Source organism: Protomyctophum parallelum (genome assembly GCF_964188405.1).
Source record: "Protomyctophum parallelum genome assembly, chromosome: 11".
In the NCBI taxonomy this organism is placed as follows: domain Eukaryota; kingdom Metazoa; phylum Chordata; class Actinopteri; order Myctophiformes; family Myctophidae; genus Protomyctophum; species Protomyctophum parallelum.
In genome coordinates this window covers 21060543-21083946 of record NC_139707.1, presented here as the reverse complement: position 1 = coordinate 21083946, position 23404 = coordinate 21060543, and the positions used below count along the sequence as shown (strand labels likewise).

The following is a 23404-nucleotide window of genomic DNA, read 5'->3' as shown; positions in this document are numbered from 1 at the left end:
GATCTTGTAGATCAGCTATTTTCAGCAGAGAGATGGAGAAAGGAGTGGGGCCAATTATAGAGCCCTGGGAGACCCTGCTCAACTAAATATAATGGGGTTTAAGGGGTTAAGAGGTTAAATATCCACCGGACAGAACAATGCAAATACTTTGGCAGGCTCCTTCATAACTGAGTGGTCCCCATTTTCAATAAACTGTCAAGGACAGAAGAGATTGTCTGTAAAAGGATGAAAAGAAAACATGTTTTCTCATTTTTTTTTAGACAGATATCCTACAGTACATAATGTCTGTTGTCGCCAGAAGTCACATAATCGGTTTCTATGGTGACCATCAAGTGGCAAGACATAGAAAACGTGTTGATGTTTTTATTTACTTTAATTTGCAGAGATAAAGGAGGCTAGGATCTTGTGACATTGGGTGCTTAGCCCAGCCTAGAAAATCATTAGATTTTTACCAAATAATAGGTTCTGTGTATAATAGGTTCTCGGTTTATTGTTTATTGTTTATAAGGATCCCCATTAGCTTTTGCCTTGACAAAAGCTAGTCTTCCTGGGGTCCGACACAGACAAACATTTAACATAGGCAATACTTACAAACACTAACTCAAAATAAAACATAGTAAAATAAAATATAAAATAAGAAAATAAAAACATAGGAGAAATAAAAAACAAAGAAACATAGAAAAATCACTTTCAACACATTATACATTTGAATTGTTCTTTTCCCAGGGTTACTGCAGTATGATTTACATAAGGTGTTCTTTTAACTTGATTTTAAAGATGAATTTTGTATTTGTATTGGTTATACACTTTGGTAGTGCATTCTAACCTATTACTGCTCTATAGATAATAGAAGATTTAAGAATGATTTGTTCTTGGTTTAGGTGCCACCTTAACACCCAAACTGGCTTGTCTAGTCATATGGTTATGTTCGTCTCTTACATGTGCTACCTGTTCAAAGAAATACTGTGGTTTTTTTGTCCATTAATACATTTCTGAAAAACGTAAGAATATGTGTATGTAATCTATTCTCAACAGTAAGCCATGATAGATTTCTGCTATAGATGCTGTACTGTACATTGTCGAGTCATCCGCGTACATTACTACATTAGATTTATTCAATACCAAAGGTAAGTCATTAGTAAATATCTAAAATAGGAGAGGCCCTAATGAGCTTCCCTGAGGAACCCCGCACTGCAGCTCCTTACTGTCAGAAAAGCTTCCGTTGAAAAATACCCTCTGCTTTCTCTTTGACAGGTAGCTCCCCATCCAAGACAAAGCAACAGGGCCAAAACCATAGCATTCAAGCTTTCCTAATAACAAATCATGATCTATAACATCAAAAGCAGCACTGAAATCTAACAGTACCGTCCCCACAAGCCTCTTATCATCCATGTTCTTTAGCCAATCATCAGTCATTTGTGCCAGAGCAGTGCTTGTGGAGTGACCTTCTCTGTATGCATGTTGGCAGCTTGTTATCAGCTCATTACTTGCTAGATAGTCTTGAATCTGATCATATACAATCTTTTCTAGAATTTTACTCAGTACTGGAAGAAGACTTATAGGACGACTGTTTGGACCAGCAAATGCTGCTCTTTTATCCTTGGGCAGTGGAATGACCTTTGCTTCCTTCCAAATCTTGGGGCTTACACCATACTCTAGGCATTTATTGTCTCCACCAGGCCGAAGGCATGGGGGGAGAGTATGTTTTGCACTCCGTCCGTCCGTCCGTGTGTGTGTCCGTGAGCAGCTAATCTCGGCCACCGTTAACCCGGTCGATGCCAAATTTTGCACACACACTCCCTGGATGCCAACGATGAACTTTCCAGAACGGCCTGTTATAGCGCCACCAGGAGGCCGCTTTGTGCAAAACAAGTTTTTGCACAGTACACCTACAGATTTGATGTCCAAACATCGCGCAAATTGGTACACAGTCACTCTAGAGCCATTCAACGAAACCGGTCTTTCAGATTTCTCAGACTCCATCCTGATTGGTTAAGATTGGCTTCCAAAGTTCACAGGAGTGCTCAGTTTCAAACAAAATGCTGCAAATCATGAACACATCGTGTGATTTCCGTGAAATTGTGCACGCACATTCCCACTAGGCCGAGGACGAAATGCCACATGAACAATTTCAACTCATCCTCAAGGTGGCGCTATAACTGGCCGAAAAGTGTTTTTACCTCTAACTGCACGGATCTGTGGATAATTTACTTTTGTTGCCCTTTTATCCAACCACCAGATGAAGGCAAGCTGCAATGTCCTACATTCCTATCCTGGTGGAGACCTGTGCCCAGAAGGGCACTTTTTGTAGTTGAATATGTGACATAAGGGCTTTGAAATATATTTTGCTGCTATTCTAAGTAATTTGCAGTCAAGATTGTCTGTACCTGAAGGTTTGTCATCCGATAGATGTAACATCATTTTTTCAATATTTCCCTCCACAACCTGGTGAAATCCAAACATACACTCCTTTCCTCTCATTATACAATTTGTGATGTTGTTATTTGACCCATTGTTGCTTATTGTATTTGTACACATGTCATTCCTCAGTTTATCCACCTTGTTTATAAAGTAATTATTAAAATAATTGGCTATTTCATATGGTTTCCAGAAGTTCAAGGTTCAAGGATGTGCTTTTACATGTTGTGTACTGGTACATAAGAGTAAAACTTATTTTAGTTTGGCTTCCTTCATATAATGCAGGAGCAAATATATAATATAACAGCAAACAGCAAAAACACAGCAAACAGAGGGATGGAATATAGTGCAAAAAAAGAGAATCATATATGTTCCCTGTAGTAGCAAAGTTAGGTGAAAGTTTGTGTGAGCAACTTCACAGTAGGCTATGTTCCATAAATATACAAAAAAAAGTTTAGAAAGGTGCAATTCGAACTTAGTGCAAGAAGAGGGTGAAAGTGCATGGGGGGTTTCCTTTTTCCTGATTCTTTCTTTTCAGTTCTTATCAGTTCGTTCATGTACTGTATCTGGTTGTTCGGGGAAAGAAGCTTTTTGCAGTCTATTTCCAGTGGCTTTGAGACTGCGTTTTCCATGCGGCAGCTCTCCACTTCTTTCCTGTAAGCTGTTTCATCATCGTTCGTGATCAGGCCTATGATTGTGGTGTCATCTGCAAACTTGAGCACTTGGTTTGAGCTGAACAAGGCCACGCAGTCGTGGGTGTACAGGGAGTAGAGAAGGGGGCTCAAAACGCATCCCTGAGGGGCTCCTGTGCTGAGGGTCAGGGGGGCAGAGGACATCGTTCCCATCCATACCACCTGATGGCGCTCCGACAGGAAGTTGAGAATCCAGCTGCAGAGGTTTGATTCTTTAGCTTGGTGTCTAGTTTGAGCGGGATAATGGTGTTGAACGCCACGCTATAGTCAATGAACAACATTCTCACATAAGGCTCCTTCTCCAGGTGAGAGAGTGTGGTGTGGAGTGATATTGCAATGGCGTCATCCGTGGATATGTTTTGTCTGTAGGAAAATTGCAGGGGGACCAGTGTGGGTGGCAGCTTGTTGTTAATCTCCTTTCTGACATCTCAAAGCATTTGCTCACAATGGCCGTGAGTGCGACCAATGGCATACCCGATCCGTTACCCGTTCCACTTCAGTTTCTCAGGTTTGTTCGATTGGCTCAGCAGCAGATTTTAACTGGAAACACGTCTGAAACCTTATGTGCAGAGAGAAACGCTGTTCCACAGTCCACACTGTTCACCTTGATTTGCACACTGCTCACTCCGCACTCCCGCTGTGTCCAAAACATTCCGTGGCACAAATGCATCCCCAATCCCCATCAATGTAGAGAGCCGGCCCTAGATGGACAGCAACTATGACGCAAAGCATGACACGTTTCCTTTTTATGTACAGTATGCAGTAGGTCTTTTTTTTTAATAAGATGGGCAACATCGAGTGTGGTTCAGCCAAATCAAAAACAGCAAAAAGTAGCAGATCTACAAGTTCAAAATACATCGCATTGTGAGATTGTAGATCTGATACTTTCGGTACTTTTTTGTGACAGTGTCATATGACAAAGTAATAGGGCATTTATGAAAAACCATAAAATTATGTAATGAGCAGATATTAAGGTTTCTGCCTGACAGAGTTGATGTTATAGATATGACATATCTTTTGATATGTTCCTAACGCTTTGCTCAAGTTTGACAATGTACTAACCCTGGTCTCATAGCTTCTGTTTTTATTGGGTGACAACTTAAGGGCTCATTTTAAACTGTAAGTCTGTGACAAATATGTGATAAACTATTATCCCTGTGTCTTATCTGTCTATCTCACACTCTGTTCTACTTCACCTCTCCAGTAACTCTTTTGGTGTCTCATCTCCTCTGTTCTCTTCTCATGTTATTTTCTCCTCTCTCCTGTCCTGGTCACAAAAAGGTGCATTCAGCATAATGCCAAACAAAATCTAACCAATTTCTTTCTTTTTTTATGATGAAATTATCACACACATAGACATAACCAATTATTTCATGATACAATAGGTGTTCAAAGTCAACCCCACTTTCTTTCTACGCTTAGCCCACAATAGCCCATGTTCCACATTTATCCAAGTGACTGCGGGCGGCGGTGGCTCAGGGGTAGAGTGACCGGATGGAAACCACAAGGTTGCCAGTGTCAAAGTGTCCTTGAGCAAGACACTGAACTCCGAATTGCTCCTGATGTGCTGGTTGGTGCCTTCCATGGTTTCCGCCGCCATCGGTGTATGAATAGGTGAATGTAATGCATGCACCATTTACCATTTAAGCTTGCTACACCAGTTCATCTCAAACTGTGGGCCGTAGGAGATGGTCAGGTGTGCTGTGTAATTAGTCTGTTCATTATTATTTACATTGCTATAATAATCTTCTGTATATGATTATAGCTATGTATATGATCATAATACAACATCACATTTGACATAAATGTGTCTTGGAAATACTTAAATTGTAAATAATAAATTGTGTGTTCGCGTGCAAAAACATTTGAGAAACACTGAGCTAGACTAGCTACAGTAGTTAGCTAAAGAGCTCTCATCAACCTGAGTTGTAGATGAGGCAGTGGAATGCTCGCATCTTGACTCATTTCTGTTGTGCTTTCTCTCTCTCTCTCTGTGTCTGTCTTGAGTGTCTTCCTCTGCCGCTGCTTCTTGCAGAGAAACTCACAATATATTTTTGATAGGCAATATCATTTTACATTTAAGGGTAACTATATATTTTGCTCCCCCGGGTGTCCCCTTTTTTTTTACTAAAAGTATTTGGGTTTATATATATCTTCTTCCCAAAAGGACTTTCAAACAAGGAAGGGTATGGCCTGGTCAGCCTGCAATGACATGCATAAGATCTGGTCATCCCAGCTTAGTAAGTAAGTTCAAAGTAAAAATATATAGGACGACTGTTGAGCCGATTCTACTCTATGGCTCCGAGACATGGACACTTTCAAAGAAATTAGAGAAATGGTTGGATGGCACTTACACCTTTCTAATGAGAGCGCAAAATCTCTCTTGGAAGAGCCACCCATCGACTAATCTAATATACGGCAATCCCCGTGTTTCTTCACTAGTCCGATCCAGAAAAACACATTTTGCCGGCCTGAGAGCTAACAATGAGGTTATACCTTCCCTTCTTCTCTGGAATCCTGCCTCAAAGCAGACCAGAGGTAGAAAACTGTCGTTACCTAATGTCATCGCTAGGGACACATGCATCAGTAAGCAGGAACTGGGGATGGCAATGAAGGACCGGAAAGTCTGGCGTGGCATTGTGAAATCCATGATCTCGACCACGGTCGAAAAATGATGATGATGATGATGATGATGATTATTATTATATATGAGTAAATTGGTGTGTGGTGGGCTGGTTATGGGTTACCTCTCCCGATGTTGTCCCCAGTACTTGCACTGGATCAGCACAGTTGACATTCGAGCGTTGCGTCGGGTTTATCCTTAAACGAGGAGGATACAGTACCCAAGGGAGACTTCACTCTCCACCTTCAGCAGTCTCCAATGTGTCTCCGTGTCATGAAAATATTCCAGCACAGGCAGCGTCCCGCTCACAAAATCATTGCATGTCTGCGCTCATGCAAAGCACTGTTTAAATGGCTTAAGCAAGTTAAGCATCTTGTAACATTGTTTTTAATTGATTTTAATTGCGTGTACACTTGGAAATATCCTACCAATTTCATATGACAGACAAAATATATATTCTTCACATGTATTATGTATTAGTTTTATAGCTATACATTTTGGAGTGAATAAATATGTTTAGATGCCTGTCAGCTGGTCAGACAATGCTGCTCCGCTTGTCTATGACAGAAAATGGGTGCAGACAAAGCATACGACAGCTCCCAACCAGACGTGAGTTTTGGCGTGGCCAAAGTCATGTTGGAATGATAAATGCGGAAAATTGTGGTGATTTCGATGCCCATTTCTGGGTGTAAATCAAGGTTAAAACATGAGCCGAAGAGAGAGATATGGGGATATTTTTTTTAATTAATATTACTAGTAAACACTGTTGCCTCGGACGCCTATAGGACTCTACGACACCTGTACTCAGTAGAGTGCTGTTTTTAACATTTCCCGGAATCTGCAATGGATGGTTCCAGTTTGTTCCTCCCATTCACTGGCGGTGTGAGCAGTATGTGAAAAACTGGAGAAGTGTATAGCTATGGGGGAGGGGTGCTCAGGGAGCCAGGATGCTGAGGCGATTGCATGAGCGTAGAGGTAGATGGAGACGGAAGGATGGGATGGGAGCAGAAGCAGTGTTTGCCAAACCCTCTCTCAAAGTGGGTTGAAAAACTGGCCACTGGAGCACATGGCTCAGCGCCATTGACGCTGCCAGGAGAGCGCATAGCCGCACACATTGTTCCAAACAAAGCCAATGCTGCTTTAAAGGAAACAATGACAATCAATGGCTTGCCTTTAGGCCAAACACCCACTAATGGCCATGAGAAATATTTGAGATTGTCCATTCAGACTGAGATGTTAGATAGCTCTATTTTGGTAATACAGATATTATACTTACAATACAACTACTCTTTCCTAGAAACAGACTGACCATGGACAATCCTGTATTAATTTATAGCTATATAGTATTATATTATATATACACCCAGTCCCATTCAGGTATGCGGTTAGGCGCAAGCTTTGCTCAGGGAGGAGGACGCCCCTGCCATGCAGAGTTCAAGGCACTTTGGATAATAACATCATATCCTGTGTTTGTAAAACTGAACTTAAGTATAACGTTTTGAAATACAAATATTTATTTTTTACCTTGTGAGGACACTACAGAGGAATTGATTAAACAACAGCAGGTGTAACTCATTGTTATGATGGTGTGTGTACAGTAACTGTTAACATTCTATGCTATGCTGATATGCTCAGTGCAATATAGTTTTGCTACACAGTTAAATTCTTGAGAATTTATGTAACCCTTACAGGTCCATTTGGGTACATTTTTACACTCTGAGTGAGGGCCCAATTTAGACTATCTATGGCGCAAAATGCATCTGGGGTGTTCTGAGTGTTAATGTTGGAACATGGCGCTAAGGGGTGTATATTTAGATAGGCATGTGTTTTGGTCGTTACATTAATGAATGAGTGTTGGTTCTCATCATTACCCCTTCTTGCCAGGTGAAGCCTGGCCTACATCCTCTGCTGTTGGCTTTGGCGAACAAATCATGATTGGCTGACCCTAAGCCAATGGCATACTCTGAAACGCCGCCTAAGCCAATGGGAGTCTGCACCACTTGTGTAGCCAATCGCGTAGTAGCAAGCTAGTCATGATTGGCTGCCTCCTAAGCCCTGCCCCACACCGCGGAAGTCTGCACCCACACTGCATGCAACACCACAGCTCGAAGCTACTGGAGAGCAGGAAAGCCACTACAAAACTGTGATTGAACCAACAACGGCACGTCGGAAACGAATGCAAACAACGACCGCAAGGCTGTGACAGAAACATACACGTTAAAATAATAATAATAGGGGAAAAAATGAAAAAAGGGGGGACAGATGCACAACAGAGAGCGCTTGTTTCACCTGGCAGTTAATGATATATATGCGTGTCATTCTTGTTTTATCACAGTATCCAAATGTCTTCTCGTGCCCAAGAGACATCTGTGATATCTTGACACATCAGTTTAATAATTCTATTCTATTTTTTAAACTGCATATTAAATGAGACACAAAGGGAACACGCTATATGTGCCCTCGGAGTCCCGGTTGGATATTGATGATGGCCATACTGTAGCTTTGGAGACAGATAAGGAAAGCTATGGATGGCCGACACATAAATAAAATGTAGATAGACTACTTACGGAAATGAATGCGTCTCTTTTTCTCTCTATTTTTCTACCTCTCTCTCCTCACCCCTTGAGAAAATAAACTACTAGTACTACTGGTTTTGTGGTAAGCTACCTTCACATTTTTTTTGCCTTTATTGATTGAACAGAGTAGGCTACACGATTTTGTAACACGCCACCCAGCACCTAGAGCGTCCCTGGCGGGAATCGAACCCGGGACCTTCTAGCTGTGAGGCGACAGTGCTACCGACTGTGACACAGTTCCCCTTTAAAACAAATTAAAACATGATGGATGGCTGCATGCTTCGTGCATCAGGAACTCTTACTTAAAGGACAACTTTAATTTTTTTCAACCAAGATTCATGTTTTAGGTTGTTATTTGACAAAGTAAAAGATGAGTGATCATTTTTCATTTGCTGCTTTCTTTCGTTTTAGGGATTTTAGCAGTTTTTGACAGGGGACTAAATATGTTTGTTTTTTTTACAAAATTTGATAGCGATTTCTTTTTTTTATTATTTACTATAGTCCTACTAGACTACTGGGGGGATGCCATACTGTGTCATTGGCTCAATATGTCAGTTTGACACATTCAGTAGATCCCGTGATCTTTTGTGGCCAGATGTAATTTCTTGGGGTCTGGTAGGACTATAGTAAATCGCTATAAAATACACATTTAGCCCCATGCTTGAATGGCCCCACCCCCCCGTCAAAAACAGCTAAAATCCCTAAAACGAAAGAAAGCAGGAAATGAAAAGAACCTTTAATAGTATGTCTAAATAGTAAGGAAGCACCTGTGCTGTCACTGCGCCAGAAGATTAGACCACCTCAGAGCTGGTCTAAACGAATGGCATAAATTCTGTGCATGAGACAGCAGTGCGTCCTGGTTGCGCCAGACCACACTTCATTTTAAAACCAATATGCCCATTGCACGCTGGGTAAGATCTACGCTGTTGATTGTCTAAAGTCAGAAGTGCTGGAATTTGGTGGAAATTAATATACTTTCAAATAAGTTCAAATACTGGAAGCCTCGCTTCTGGCTAGACACACTCTGCCTTAGGTCATGACTCATGACCAGGCTTTTCTATTCGCAGATGAGTATGGCTGAGAACGAGGATATGGCCATGGGCACCGCACTAAATAGGTAGGCCTACATACAAGATAATTTATCTAGACAACGGGGGCGCAAGGTGTAAAGATTAGCAATGGCAATTGGGCTGCCCGTTAGCGCCAATTCGCACCGGGCGCAAGATAGGACCCTGAGAGTTAAATTAACAAGGAGCATATTACATTGTGCAACAAACTTGTGCAATATGAGCTCAAGCGTACAGTGTGACTAACAGAAATAGAAGCAGACTTCCCAGAGGAGGGTCTTACCAGAGGACTAGTCCTAAGAACAAAATGTTCACGTGGCTGTGTTTAGGCTGTGGGCGGATCGATTCACCTGCACTTTAGGGACAGTCGAGGCACTACCAATCAATACGGCCAGTGAGCCCAGCACCAGGAGTACAGCGCAATGTTTCTCAAAAGGATAACCTGTCAAACAAGTGGAGCCGCTATACTGTGTCAATTATGACTATGTCCCATACACAATGACAGGGGTTAATGTTGAGGCCTGCAGGCTGCACATGCTATTATCAAAAGAAAAGGCACTGTACTGTCCTTCTCACCGCACCATTACAATGACATGCAAGTCTCCCGAGGACAAAGATAATTATTTCTAGTCAATTAATTTCAGCTCTACACTAGCGTGACGAGATGAGGACAGCCTTCTCGGCAGGCGTTAGGTGCTGCTGGTGCTTTTGCCACCAAATGGGTTCATCCCAGGTCTACCATCTCTACCACCACCACCACCATCACACCACCTCTACCAATAATTTATTACAATCCAACAGAGACTTGACAAATCCCTAAAGACACAATTACCTTGTTTCCCTGTGGGAGACTAAGCGCAGTTCATCTAAAGGGATAATGAATCCTCGATGTCAAAGCCTCTTTATTGCAATGCCCATTCAGTTCAACTCCAATGTGTATAATTATCATACAGTAGTCATGAGATGTGACGCATGCAAAAATTACAAAAGATGAAAAGAATTCATGGCGAATGACATAAAATCCAGTATTGTTTGCCAAGTGTATGTGAAAAGCAAGGCAAGCCTGATTTGTTTTAATCACTGCAACAAGTAACGGCAACAAGCTGTGAATAACCATTTTTTCCTTTTTCTTTTTGAGTGGTACAACCACTCCCTTACGGAGCTATGTGTGTGGGTGGGTGGCTGGGTGTGTCTGAGCACGAAAACAGCATGGTTGTTTTTCACCACCTGTGTGCAACCTAACACACACAAACACACACGCACATATTAACTGTATATATGGTGATTTTGGCTGTGCCAGTACAGTACAGTAGAGGGACCCCCACACGGTAACTCTGTCATTTCTCAACCGTTTCGGACGTGGGGCGGCTCACCAGAATCGGGCCGGCACCCTGGGTGTGTTCCTGTGGGTCTAGAGCTTCCGCACCCCACACGGAGTTGCACCACTCACTTCACACAGGTGTGATTTTTTATTTGAGTAAAATATATCAAATAACAATATACCATAGTAACTTTTCTTTTCCCCCAATCCAATAACCGCTTTCATACATACTGTAAAACACGTTTGTCTGATTGCAATGTGTGATGCAGCATGTTTTTCCCCCCACTATAGACACACACACACACACACACACAAAAGCAATTAGTTGAAAAATGTAATGTTAATGACAGCAAATGAAACAAATGAATGAAACATCTTGTAACACACAAGAGAGCTATGAGCTATTAAACATCTCTGAACATCTCTGAACATCTATAGGCTACATGGGTTGCTTTCAACACGAAAGGCCACTGTCTCCCCCTGCTCTAACCCTGGGCACATTAGATTTAATTGGAGACTCCTGCTCTCACCTGCTCCCGAAGCTTGACTTCCCTATCTAACCCACATTAACCCTATGAACTGCAGAGCTGCAGCCGGGAGCATGGCACAGCAAAGAGAGGACACGCTCTACTGTAATGATTCAGAATGAATTATGCTCACTTTCTCCAGGGACCTCTCTCGATTCTCACAGTTGGCTCATATGTGAGGCTCACTTGTGCCAGTGTTTACCTAAGTTCTGCAGCTCCTGACTTCATGTGACCTTGCAGTCCTCGCCCTCCCATGCCATGGCCTTTTGCTCATATGCCTGAGCGTATTAGGCCCACCCCAACAGAAAGTGCTCCATCTCCATTTCAATTACTGCTGCTAATGATAAAACACAGACCAAGCTACACCATTGGCTGCTTTGCTAATGTGTGGCAATGGATGTTTCCCAATCATAATGCCGGCTGGCATTACTACTATAACTAGATGAAGGAGCCATCAAACCAATTATTAGTCTCAATTTCACATTCTCAGTATAGACTGATATACATGTACTAACTATGTGCATTTTAACACTAATTACTGTTATTAAAAGCCGTAAAGAAAAAAAAAGTTTTATAAAATAAAAGACTCAATGTTTTCTACATTACATTTTCTCCATTACCTACAGTAAGTTGAAAACTTCAGATGTGTGATTTTCTTTCTCTATTTGTAAAGTTGAAATTGTCTTATTTATACAATATAAGAACTTACAAAATATAATGTGTACTGTACATAAGTTCCAGTTAAACATTTTGTCTAAATCCAGGTTTAAAGAAATTAGAGTAGATTCATTTCCACACCTCTACTTTAGAAACCTTTGTTTCCCAACGTTGAGCCCTGGTTAGCTCTGGTCCATAGCCTTACTCTGATTCTGCTTTACAGCAGGCAGAATCAGAGTAAGGCTCTGGACCGGAGCTAAGCTCTGGTATGATCTTACTGTAGATGGCTGTCTGGTAGGACTGCCTTTCTCCTCTATCTACTGTGCTGGTGCTCTTCATGCCCTGTCCATTGCCAGGGACTGTTTGCATTGGAATTTTGATGCGTCTGAGGTTACCATGTGATCCAACCCCTCTTTTCTTCCTAGAGGCTTTCAGCGTTTCAAATCCTGATCAGCCAGGGTTACTGCATCTGTCCTAGTGTCAGTCTGATGTATCTTGTTCTGGCTCTAAGTACATAGATGTGTTGTCTGGGTTCAATAAGTCTGATGCACTATGTGTCTGTTTTGGAGGGCACAGGAGGTACAATACTGTACCTTGTTGGGTCAGGGCTTTTTGTGGGGCCTCTACAATACTGTAGCATCTGCAACGGCTCTGTCTATTGAGCTCAGCTCTATTGGCGCAGAAGGTTGCAAGTGTGGGTTGTCGCGCTGTACAGATCAACCCTGTAGATCAGGGTTTGATCTCAGCTCAGGCGACGTGAACGCGACAGTATGTGTTATCTGGCAGTTAGAACGAGTGACATAGAATGAGTTACAAACATTAATTCTGGGTTTCCTGTCACTCTTGAGTCTTGTCGAGAAGGTTCTATAGGAAATTATTGCTGTGTTCCTGGCCCCCTTATACAGGTTGCTCAGGTCACCCCGGTCACATGTGACTTTATTAGTACCATTATTGATCTTTTTGGACAACCGACAACCGACCCAACCGAATTCCCATTCGCCGCATCACCCCCTCCTCGGAGATACGCGTTTACATTGCTGTCTACTAAAGTATTCTAAGGCGAGATTAAAGTTAATCGGTCGGACGTTTCTCAAGATACGTAGCAATTTTGTGCATTTATAGGATTATGTCTCTACCTCTGTGCATGAGCACAATGCATACCGAGGGTATTACTTGTCTTTGGCAGTCATCCAGAATTCATAGAACGTTACATTTGATTTTTTTTTTCTTTTTTTAAGAGATGATCTCTGTATTCCTTGCATTAAAAAAATAATGCATGTTAGTCTGAAAAGATAGGGGATGTGTCATTATTCAGAGCTGCTCGTTTATGCACACATAAACACATAAATAAACATCAGCATTAAATCAGGCCTATACAAGCGTCTTCTGCCTCCCACACTCATTTTATATTGAGCAGCTGAAGTTCAATAACAAAGATATTCTATTTTTTTCTCTATAGCAGTGAACGCCTTGTGGCAGTAGAAAGTGGAAGCTGATAATCTGTGAAAATAATACAAATCAACAGACAACTTGGTATTCAAGCAAGAGTAATGTGTTTGTGATATATATTTCATGACGCAGTGAGTGAAGATATTAAATCCCTCATTTAACCCATTTTGGGCGGGAACCCCTTTTGGTGTTTTAAACATTATGTTATAATTTAGCTATTTAGTTTCATAGCGCGCCACCGAGTGGCGCGCTATGAAACTGGAGGATTTAGAAGACTTTTTTTTTATTTTGAGGTCAGGCCTAAATGGGTTTTAAAGCTGCTATAAGCAATAATATGTGAAATTTTTAATGACCTATTTATTTTCTTTGGTATTCAGACAGCCAGCAAATGGCTTTGCAACACTGTGTAAATTTCCCTGCATGCTCCCGAAAGCACATTGATCACAGCATCTGCATGAAAGTCACATCACAGTTGACAGAAAGGTATTATTCTGATGACACAAGTGTATGTTGATGAATCGGTGCTTTTCATATCTGACACTGTGACTAAACTAAGAAAATGCTTTGCATACTTTTTTTTTTCTTCAGCCCTGCCACTGCGTTGTGCATCTGCAATAGGCTTAGAGTGCCATACATCTTTTCAGGGATAAACTCTGTTATGCTGACAAAGTTCTTAGCTGTCATATTGAACAGAAATTATAAATGCATGCTTGTTTGTCTTTCCACTGAACACAATTTCTTTCCTCTGATTTAAATGGTACACTATAGGTAAACATGGTCTCCAAGTGCAAGATTGCATGTTAGATATACAGTATGTAATTGGTGCACCATTCAGACAGACATTGTGGTGTAATTGCATTCTGTGCAAATTCAACAGTGTAAATTATAAAATGAATTCAATTGTAGTTCACTGATTGGTTTCGCAGCCGGAGGCGTTTTAACAGCTGTTTACAGGTTCCTATTGTCTTGTTCTCTGTAGCTGCTTATGAATAAAAAGGTTATGCCTTGTAATGTAAAATTTTGGTTTATTTGACAATGGATCACTGCTCTAAATATGTATCGATTTACAGTTTACAGTCAGTTGATGATGATTCAACATCAGGTCATCAAGGTCCCAGTAGCAGTACAGAGAGAATAAACCTGCCTTACTATTAATAGGATACTAACTGCGCACATCTCTGCATGCCATGGATACAGTATGTAGAAAATATGTTTCCTCAAGAATCTGTAAATAGCTATATCATTTAATTTGGAATGCTTGTTGATTGTTGTTGTGTGGTGTTCAGGGATAGCTAAACATCTTGCATTAAATATATATGATCATTGTTATGCTTTGATAGTATCAAGGTATTATGGGTATTTAGAAATACTATCATTCTTAATCTTACTTATATATATATATATATATATATATATATATATATATATATATATATAAATACTCCCCTTTCTCAAACTGATATATTTGATACTGCTGTATTGATGGAAAATAAAAAGGAGTAGTATATGGAGGTAGAACATAAATAATTTGACTTGTCATTTTTGCTGAATATCTCCTAGCTAATCCTATATTAGGATTGGCTAATGGGAGGGAAAGCGGGCGGGCAGACCACCGCCACGTCAGTATGACAAAGAGATAATCAAAAACAAACCTGATACGCCCATATACAATAAAGGGCAGGCTTGTGGTCACTATGACTCAGCTATAACCACAAGCAAACCGCTTTCATGGAAATAGTCACGGATTTGAGTAAATGGTCCCGCCTCCTAGTAGTATAGGGACCACGACTGAGGTGCACTGTCTCAAGCGAACTTGAGCCACGAGAGACAATGCCATGACGAACGTTGCGAAGTTCGCTTTGCCGATCAGCCCTGTTCGAGTTGCGACCCGATATGGACAGAATAGTAAATAATATTCTGGCGAGAGTTTGCCCTGATTGCCACTCAAAGTCGCTGTACTGGCCAAACCTGTGACCATTTCCATGATCACAAACAAACCTGATACCCCCATAGGCCCCAGGGCCCATCACAATGACTCAGACATAACCATAAACAAACCCTGAAAGCCTGGCTTTGAGTCAAAAGGCCCAATCAAAATACAACATGTTAGTGACATCACAATATCATCCCTTCCCCCTTTACATTTGTTCACTCTGGCTTTTGGCAACTAGTTTTTTTGTTTTTTGTCTTGTAAAGCGTCCTTGGGTTTCTTGAAAGGCGCTATATAAATCCAAGTTATTATTATTATTATCATACAACAACAGCTGTGGGTGCGGCTTCAGTTCAGGTGGATCACCACCCGCCTGAAAACCAGGCATATTTAATAGCCATCTGTTGTCTGCGATTGACAATTTACAATTCAGGTATTTAGTAGACAGTCTTAATCCAGTACAGTAAGCAATAACAAAAACATGGTAATACATCATATACATAAAAATGGTCATGTATCATACGTAAGAACCGAACAGTGGAATATCTATATAATTAAACTATGCGTATATAACTATATAGTGCTATGTCTACATAAAATGGTATCTAAGTTGCATAAGTTGAGCCTTTGCATACGCCTGTAAGGTCGTCGAGGCTAGGGCAAGTGTCTGAAGATCTGAAACGGCACAGCTAAAAACTTTTGCCCTGAGCCGGATTGCACGCACGGAACGTGCTCACGCATGCGTAGACTACTGTTGGATCTTCTCTAGCTCATAACTCGAAACTACACCGCTGTCCGTTGTGTTGATCAGACATCCGAGGTTTAGATCTGATTTCAGATTTTTCATCACATTCATTCACGTTTCTCGAGAAAGATAGCTAGCGTTGACTCATGCTAACATTAGCCTTTTCTTTCAAAGGAGGTCCTCCGAGCAGGGAAAACAGAAGTACATGAGTAGTAATCTCCCGGCCCCGTGCAAGCTATTTACCACTTGTGGCCACCAGGCTGCAGTCATAATGTGTTAATGAACTGGTGGGTGTGGCCACCAGTTAGGGAAGTAAACTTCCCTATCTTTTCACTGCAATTAATCAGACTGCATTAACAGTATACTATACAACTAATGTGACGAGCAAGAACAAGAGATCCTGTGCAGCATCGCTGGAATATGCCACACGGTGGGGATCGAATAGAACCCCGCCACACCCCCCATCCCCCCCATTCCCTCCCCCCGGGGGGTAGGCTAGGGATCGAAGGCTCTTGGACTCAAATCCACAGGAGACTACAGTAACTACTGTTGTTGATTTGGTTGCATAAAACTCATTGAATTAAAACAATTGGTTGTTACGTCACAGGTTCCTGAAAAACCAAATATTTTGATTCTCTATGCTTGCAAGTAGTATGACTAAAGATTAGATACTGTACTACATGACAAATGTAGTACTATGGCATATCTCACGTTACTCAACGATGAACTGCAGAAACCATGAACATGCACTTTTTACCCCAAGTGAAGACTGTTCCAGACACAAAGAACATGCACTTGAAGAATTGGGCAGTTTCTTCACTAGTAAACAGCAAGACTCATAAATATTTAATCTTATTCGTGGTCTCTGTGGTATCACCTGTTCTGGCAAGCAGCACACTTACGCTTGTACGGTAACGAGCTCATACTATTTATATTCAAATTAATGTTTACCGCCCATGTTTACTGGTGTGTCAATGGAATTGCATTACGATTTCTATACCATAGGAATAAAAATCTAAGTTTAGGTGCAGTGCTGCAATCCGGAATGCTCAAGAAGAAGGTTGCCATGGAAACAGAGTTACATTGGCCAGAAATGAAAGCGTCTGAGGATTTAGACTTTCACTGTACATCAATTTTTAACCATTGATGTTCATCCGCACCAACACTAACTTCACATAAACAGTGTGCTCCTTGACTGAGACACTTCTGACCAATGGAAGCATACACAAAACTAATTTAAAAACTATTTTAAAATGCTTACAACCACCTGACTGAGCACATTTCTGAATATTTCACTATACCAATATACTAATCTAAAATGTATTATTATTTGATTGAATCTTAAGTATGATTGTAACATCATGCTAAATATCTATCCCCAAATACCCTGATTTCAGTGCACGAGAGTGAAAGAAAAATGATTAATGCAAATCATTCTGTATGTTTTGGTGCATCTATCTAGTGTGTTATTTGTGCACTTAGGGTGCATCTATTAAATAGGGTATCATCATTCATTAGATCTTATATCGTTCAAATAAAAAATCTGCCGCCTTCCAACAGGTGACATATTCTGAGTTAGATGACTTTGCAATTATTTTGACAGGGCTGGGCAATATTGACAAAATCTATTTTTTGTCCAAATACTCCATATCGGAATATGTTATGTAATGTATAAAATAAGGCTTAAGCCGTTTAAACCAGGAAAAGACAACACTTTATCATCACTTTATTACAATATCCAGTATCCCAGACAATATCTAGTCTCCTATAACAATAGAAATATAAAAGCAATATATTGCCCAGCCCCTAGGTCTTAATAACAAAGTGTCAACAAGAAATAGTCAACACAAATGTAATGATGTTTTCTATTTGTAGCATATCGCATAGACATTGTACTACATATCAAATCCTCACACAAGCAGCTTTGCCAGAATGGACCCATTATATTACTGCTGGTTTTCAGTAACCCTGCAGCTTCACAAGTTTTTGATTCCATAATGAGTGAGTGTGTTAGTGAGTATGTGACTGAGTCTTGCAGTATTTTTTAAATGGTTGGAAATGGTCTATATGGAAATATAGGTGGTAAATGACCACAGCTACAGTAGATGCCAGTGGCATTACTCATTGAAATTATTGCACTTTCGAAGAGCATCGTAGAAAGCAAATTAATATACCCTCCAAGAATAGTAGCCATGGGGTTAGCAGATGCAAAGAACATTTAACCACTTACCTATAGAGCGTCGCAGTCCCGCACCCTTTCATGACGACGACTGGCCCAGGAAATAATTCCCCATGCATTTTCCCCATAGACATTTAAAAAAGTATTTATTTGAAGATCTGTAAGCCTTGAACAAAGCCAACTCGGATCGTGACAAATCATGACAACAAACACAATATTTTGGGCCGAACAAATAATTACAAAGAAGAAGAAAAGGGCAGGGTACAACACTTTTTTGGTTGTTTTTCTTCTTTGTAATTATTTGTTGTGCCCAAAATATTGTAATTGTTGTCATGATTTGTCACGATCCGAATTGGCTTTGTTCGCGGCTTTAAAGGTCTTAATATAAAGGTCTTAAAGGTCGTCGTCATGAAAGGGGGCGGGACTGCGACGCTCTATATAGACTGCTTTGAGGCTGGGGTCGCCCTTAGCCCCATATGTGCCCTCTCCCTACGCTCATTCTGTAGCTCCGAGATGAGGTCACACACTGGGCCCCTCCCACCGCGTTTCAGAAACGGCGCAAGTTTCCGCAAGGAACGTTTCTTATCCTTACCACACCATTAATCCAAAACGTGTAGGGCCCATGTAGGTTTACACTAATTCAACCTTAGGATCGGCCCAGAAAATCCAACTCGCCATTTGAACTGAGCCTTTACGTCCCGTATTTTGTCAGTCGCTTAAATGTTTATCAAGGAAGTTGAAAAGCTTTAGCGCCTCCCCGGCGCCTCCCCTGGTCAGAAATTTCCAACTGACTTCAGTTCACTCGACATGCACGCGCACACTTCCTTGATAAACATGGAAGCGACTGACAAAATACGGGACGTAAAGGCTCAGTTCAAATGGCGACTTGGATTTTCTGGGCCGATCCTAAGGTTGAATTAGTGTAAACCTACATGGGCCCTACACGTTTTGGATTAATGGTGTGGTAAGGATAATAAACGTTCCTTGCGGAAACTTGCGCCGTTTCTGAAACGCGGTGGGAGGGGCCCAGTGTGTGACCTCATCTCGGAGCTACAGAATGAGCGTAGGGAGAGGGCACATATGGGGCTAGGGTCGCCCTATACTTGGTCCCCTCTTTTTTCCCTCTACAATCTATATGCCGAAAATAGCCAATGTACAAGCTCACAAAGTGCTGTGAGATTGTAGAGCTCAAATGTTTGTTTATTTTGCCAAATGTCTAACCTGTGAGTGACCTACGCTGATATGCATGTGTAGTGTACTGCATGTCTGTGTAGATACTGTAGTATAAAGTAAAATCGTCAGTGTTCATTTAAATGGAACCATTTGGTTTCATTTGTGGCCACACTCTCAGAGTTACATTACAGTTAAATCAAAAATGAGATTTTGCTGTGTATGTATGTCCATGCTTCCGTATTTTAAACATATTTCAAAATTCACCAATATCTAATATCTCTAAAGCCAGAAAGGGAATTAATGAATTAAAAGCTGTCTCAATTAATGTGCCAATTAAGTACTATACATTATAAAGTACACTACAGAATTGCTACAGAAATTATGGACAATAAAATCTAATCAAATGAGCCATCAAAAGGTCAGAGGATAAACGATCAACTAACTTTTATGATCATGTCCATGTGAGCCATGTGAGCCCATATGGCCCTACAACAGACCGGTGCAGTTGATGCTTTGCATTATTCATTATTCCTGTGGCAATTATAGATTACATTGATTTTTCCATGTCCAAATTATATTCAAATATTTGGATAAAAGTCAATAGTACAAGTAGGCTATAGCCAGATTTATAGCTATTCTTCGAGGTTGGGGCCCAGTATCACCGGTGAACAAGGTGTGTGAGTACTACTATAGCCTACTTACCTGTGGTCTCTACTATTCCTTCTAGTATCACCACAATTTCGAACTGCTCTGTTTGCATGGACCTCTGAGAGAGCTCGTAGAATGGGCTTTTGGTGTCAATCACATGGCAGATCGTGAGCGGTGAGACAAGAAAGAGCTGGTCTGCCCCGGTACTGAAACCCACGTCCAACTCCAGCTGATCCAGTGGAAGGAATTCGCCCTCGGGCGTCTGACGAGACTATGGAAGCATACAGAAAGATAAAGGTTAAACTACACTGACCCCATGCAGTGAGCCTTTCTGACAGCCTCACATTTATAGTAAACAATCAAAAGTGATCAACGATTTAATAGTGTACAAATGTGACAAATGTGTACAAAGGGTAACCTACATTTTGATCTGAGTTATAAATTGATAAATGAACACTGAGGAGTTTACTTAGACAGCATAGGAAAACGGCCAATAAAGTAACCTTCACGAGCATATTTACTCTGGCAACAAAAACGTATAGCCTACTCCCCACTTTGTAATCCTACTGTAATTGTTTGTTGTGGTAGGCCTACACAATGGGAAATTTTAAACACACTTCCTATAGCCCTCATCTGTTTTCTCTGAGAAAAAGGTAATAGCCTACAAAATAGCTAATTGAAGGATTAAGGGAAATTCTAGGCCATACTATAGCCATTCAATTCAACCAATGCATCTAAGAAATCTCATCACAATATTGGTCTGCCTGTGGGCGAAATGGTAATGATGCTAGCTGGATCAATACAAATAAGAACCTGTCATTTGCGCAGTTTAACTCAGTAAATGTTAAAGCGTGGGCGTGGAAGTTCATTTGTATTTGATCATGAAATGGGTGTGTTTTGTTTGAACTGAAATAGAAATCACAACTCGTGATTGAAAATTGGACATATGGGGCATCCTGGACCAAAGTTAGTGGCACTTACTTTAAGCAATTTGCAGCGGATCTGTGCGGAGACCATATGGCTATTACGCAGGTTGCCGACCCTGAACATAAGAGTTAGTTTTCCATCTCGCATAGAGATAACGGCATGTTCACTGAACATCAGAGTCTCGGCCCGTTTCTTGGGCTGAGACATCTTGATGAACATGCATCCGATCAAAAAGGCATCAACGATCGATCCCAGGATCGACTGGAACAGAAATAGAATGATCCCCTCGGGACACTTGTCTGTGATATATCTGTAACCATATCCGATAGTGGCCTCGGTTTCTATGAAAAACAAAAATGCTGAAGGAAAGTTATAAACGTTGGCCACACATGGAGTGTACTTGTCATCGTGGGCTCTGTAAAGGTCTCCTCTGATGTATGCTATGATCCACCACATGAACGCCATGAAAAGCCATGCGACCGTGTAGGTTAGGATGAAAATGAATAAATTCCAGCGCCATTTCAAGTCTACTAGTGTTGTGAACAAGTCTGAGAGGTATCTACTGGTTTCACCGCCCAGGTTTCCATGCTGGACGTTACATCGCCCGTTCTTGTCCACGAAGCGCTGTCTCTTCTTCTTCTTCTCTGGGGGAGGTTGATTAAATCCCGACCCGCTGGATGAGGTGGTCACTACCTGATAATCGTCCCCAAATTTCTTTCGGAGTGCAGACATACTACGATGACAGCAGCGAAAGAAATATTAAAGGATTCAAACAGAAGTATTTGCAGGACGTGGCTGTGGTTGCTGCGGTTGTCCCTATATGTCCGTGCGCAATTATCGCCCAATTGGAAATAAAGCGAGCAACGTCTAACTAATCACGCATCGTCCTCTTTCTCCACACACTACTGTTGCTGCTGCACTCCACAGCCATGAAATGTCAATAATGTACCACCAGCAATTTACAAACCCAGGGGAGATGAGCCATGAGAAATGGGCGACGCACAGGATGAGCTATCCAAACGCGCCAGTCGCAGTCCAGGTCGAACAGTTTTGTTTTACGGATTGGTGCGTTGTGAATTTGTCATTTCTATGCAGTCTATCTATCATTTGCCCAAAACTACCCTCCCGTTTCTTTGTTTGAAACTTCAAACCTTTCAGTAGCCTACAAACAGCACGTCTTCTCTGCGTAATTAATGGAAAATGGTTTCCTCGATGAAACAGGTCTGTGCGCACTTCCGACCGATATGATCGTCTTGGGCAGGATTCGGTCCCCAAGTCTTCCTTGAAGATCCGTATACATATGCTGGGTTTGTCTTCACTCATATGATAGTACAAAATAATTGTGGATTGGGAAGAAAATCACTGCCCCGTCGTCATTTTGCCTGCGCGCGTCACTGTACTCGCCAGACTTTCTTTATTCTTTGTCGGTCTTCTCGTGGCATTTCGAGGACATTCCTGTGATTACCTAATACAGACAGATCCAGTAGATGTTTTTTCAGCTCCTCGAGTTTTCTTTCCCTCGATTTCCCTGCACAGTGCACACAGCTCCTGCGCACTTCCACGTTTCGTATGCAATGATGCACTCACTATTGCCTAGTGGCCCTACAGACCGAATTAGAGGGGGAGGGAAGATATCTGCTACTCAGTCCATTTTTACAGCGCGTGGTTCAACTGTCAGATTTCCATTGAAAAAGAACATGTTGCTAAAATAATCAATATCTATTGTGTATCTGTATCAAGAGTAGCTACTGCCTGTTGGCTAATTATATAGCCACGACATTAATAGGCAACATTTCCTAATGGTGTTAGTTTCAGTTTGATTATTGATTATTATCCTTTATTATTATTATTATTATTATTTCATTTATTTGGAGCATTGACTAAGATTGACTAAGATTTATAGTTTTATAAAGATATGAATGGAAGAAAAAGAGAAAAAAGAGATGAGATGTTGGGGAAAGAAATACAGTAGAGTAGAGTACTATATGTAGACTAAATATTCTGTGAAAATCATTGTTGTTAATAAATCTCTATGACTAGATGGCAGATGCCAAGAAATCAGAACATCATTGTGACAGTAGCCTACTCAATCCACTTCATTAGCTCTGCACTATGCAGAGCTGGTCTGTTTAATTATTATTCATCATTATTGTACTGTAATTCATAGGCTGTATACAGTTCACAATTCGAGGCAACATCAGCCTCAGTACAAGGAAGATACCTCCCATGTTTTAGTAGACAGTTATAGATACACCCACTTTACTCACTATTCCTCTGGGTCACCCCTACTAACAGGCACTGACAAACAGCTTGTCCCCCCCTCGTTCCCCAATCCCATGGATGAGCGCACCTGCTTTATTCCCTGAATGTTTTTCCCTCCAAACAATAGAGAAGGCTCTGAATAGTGTTACAGGTTGTGCAGGAAAGCTGCTGACACTCAACTATGAACCGTTTTAAATCTCAAGGGGCTCA

At 41.2% G+C, this 23404-nt stretch overlaps 1 protein-coding gene across 1 annotated transcript in view; it reads right to left on the bottom strand.

The window, feature by feature from the left end:
- kcnj3a (potassium inwardly rectifying channel subfamily J member 3a) overlaps window positions 1–22436 on the bottom strand; it is a 34995-nt gene extending 12559 nt beyond the window's left edge. The window contains exons 1-2 of the mRNA XM_083776558.1: window positions 20987–22436; window positions 20060–20276 (exon numbers count right to left, since the gene is read on the bottom strand). Coding sequence (XP_083632684.1) covers window positions 20060–20276; window positions 20987–21664 — 895 coding nt within the window. The 5' untranslated portion in view covers window positions 21665–22436. The remainder of the gene's footprint in view (window positions 1–20059; window positions 20277–20986) is intronic.
- Window positions 22437–23404: the final 968 nt, after the last annotated feature.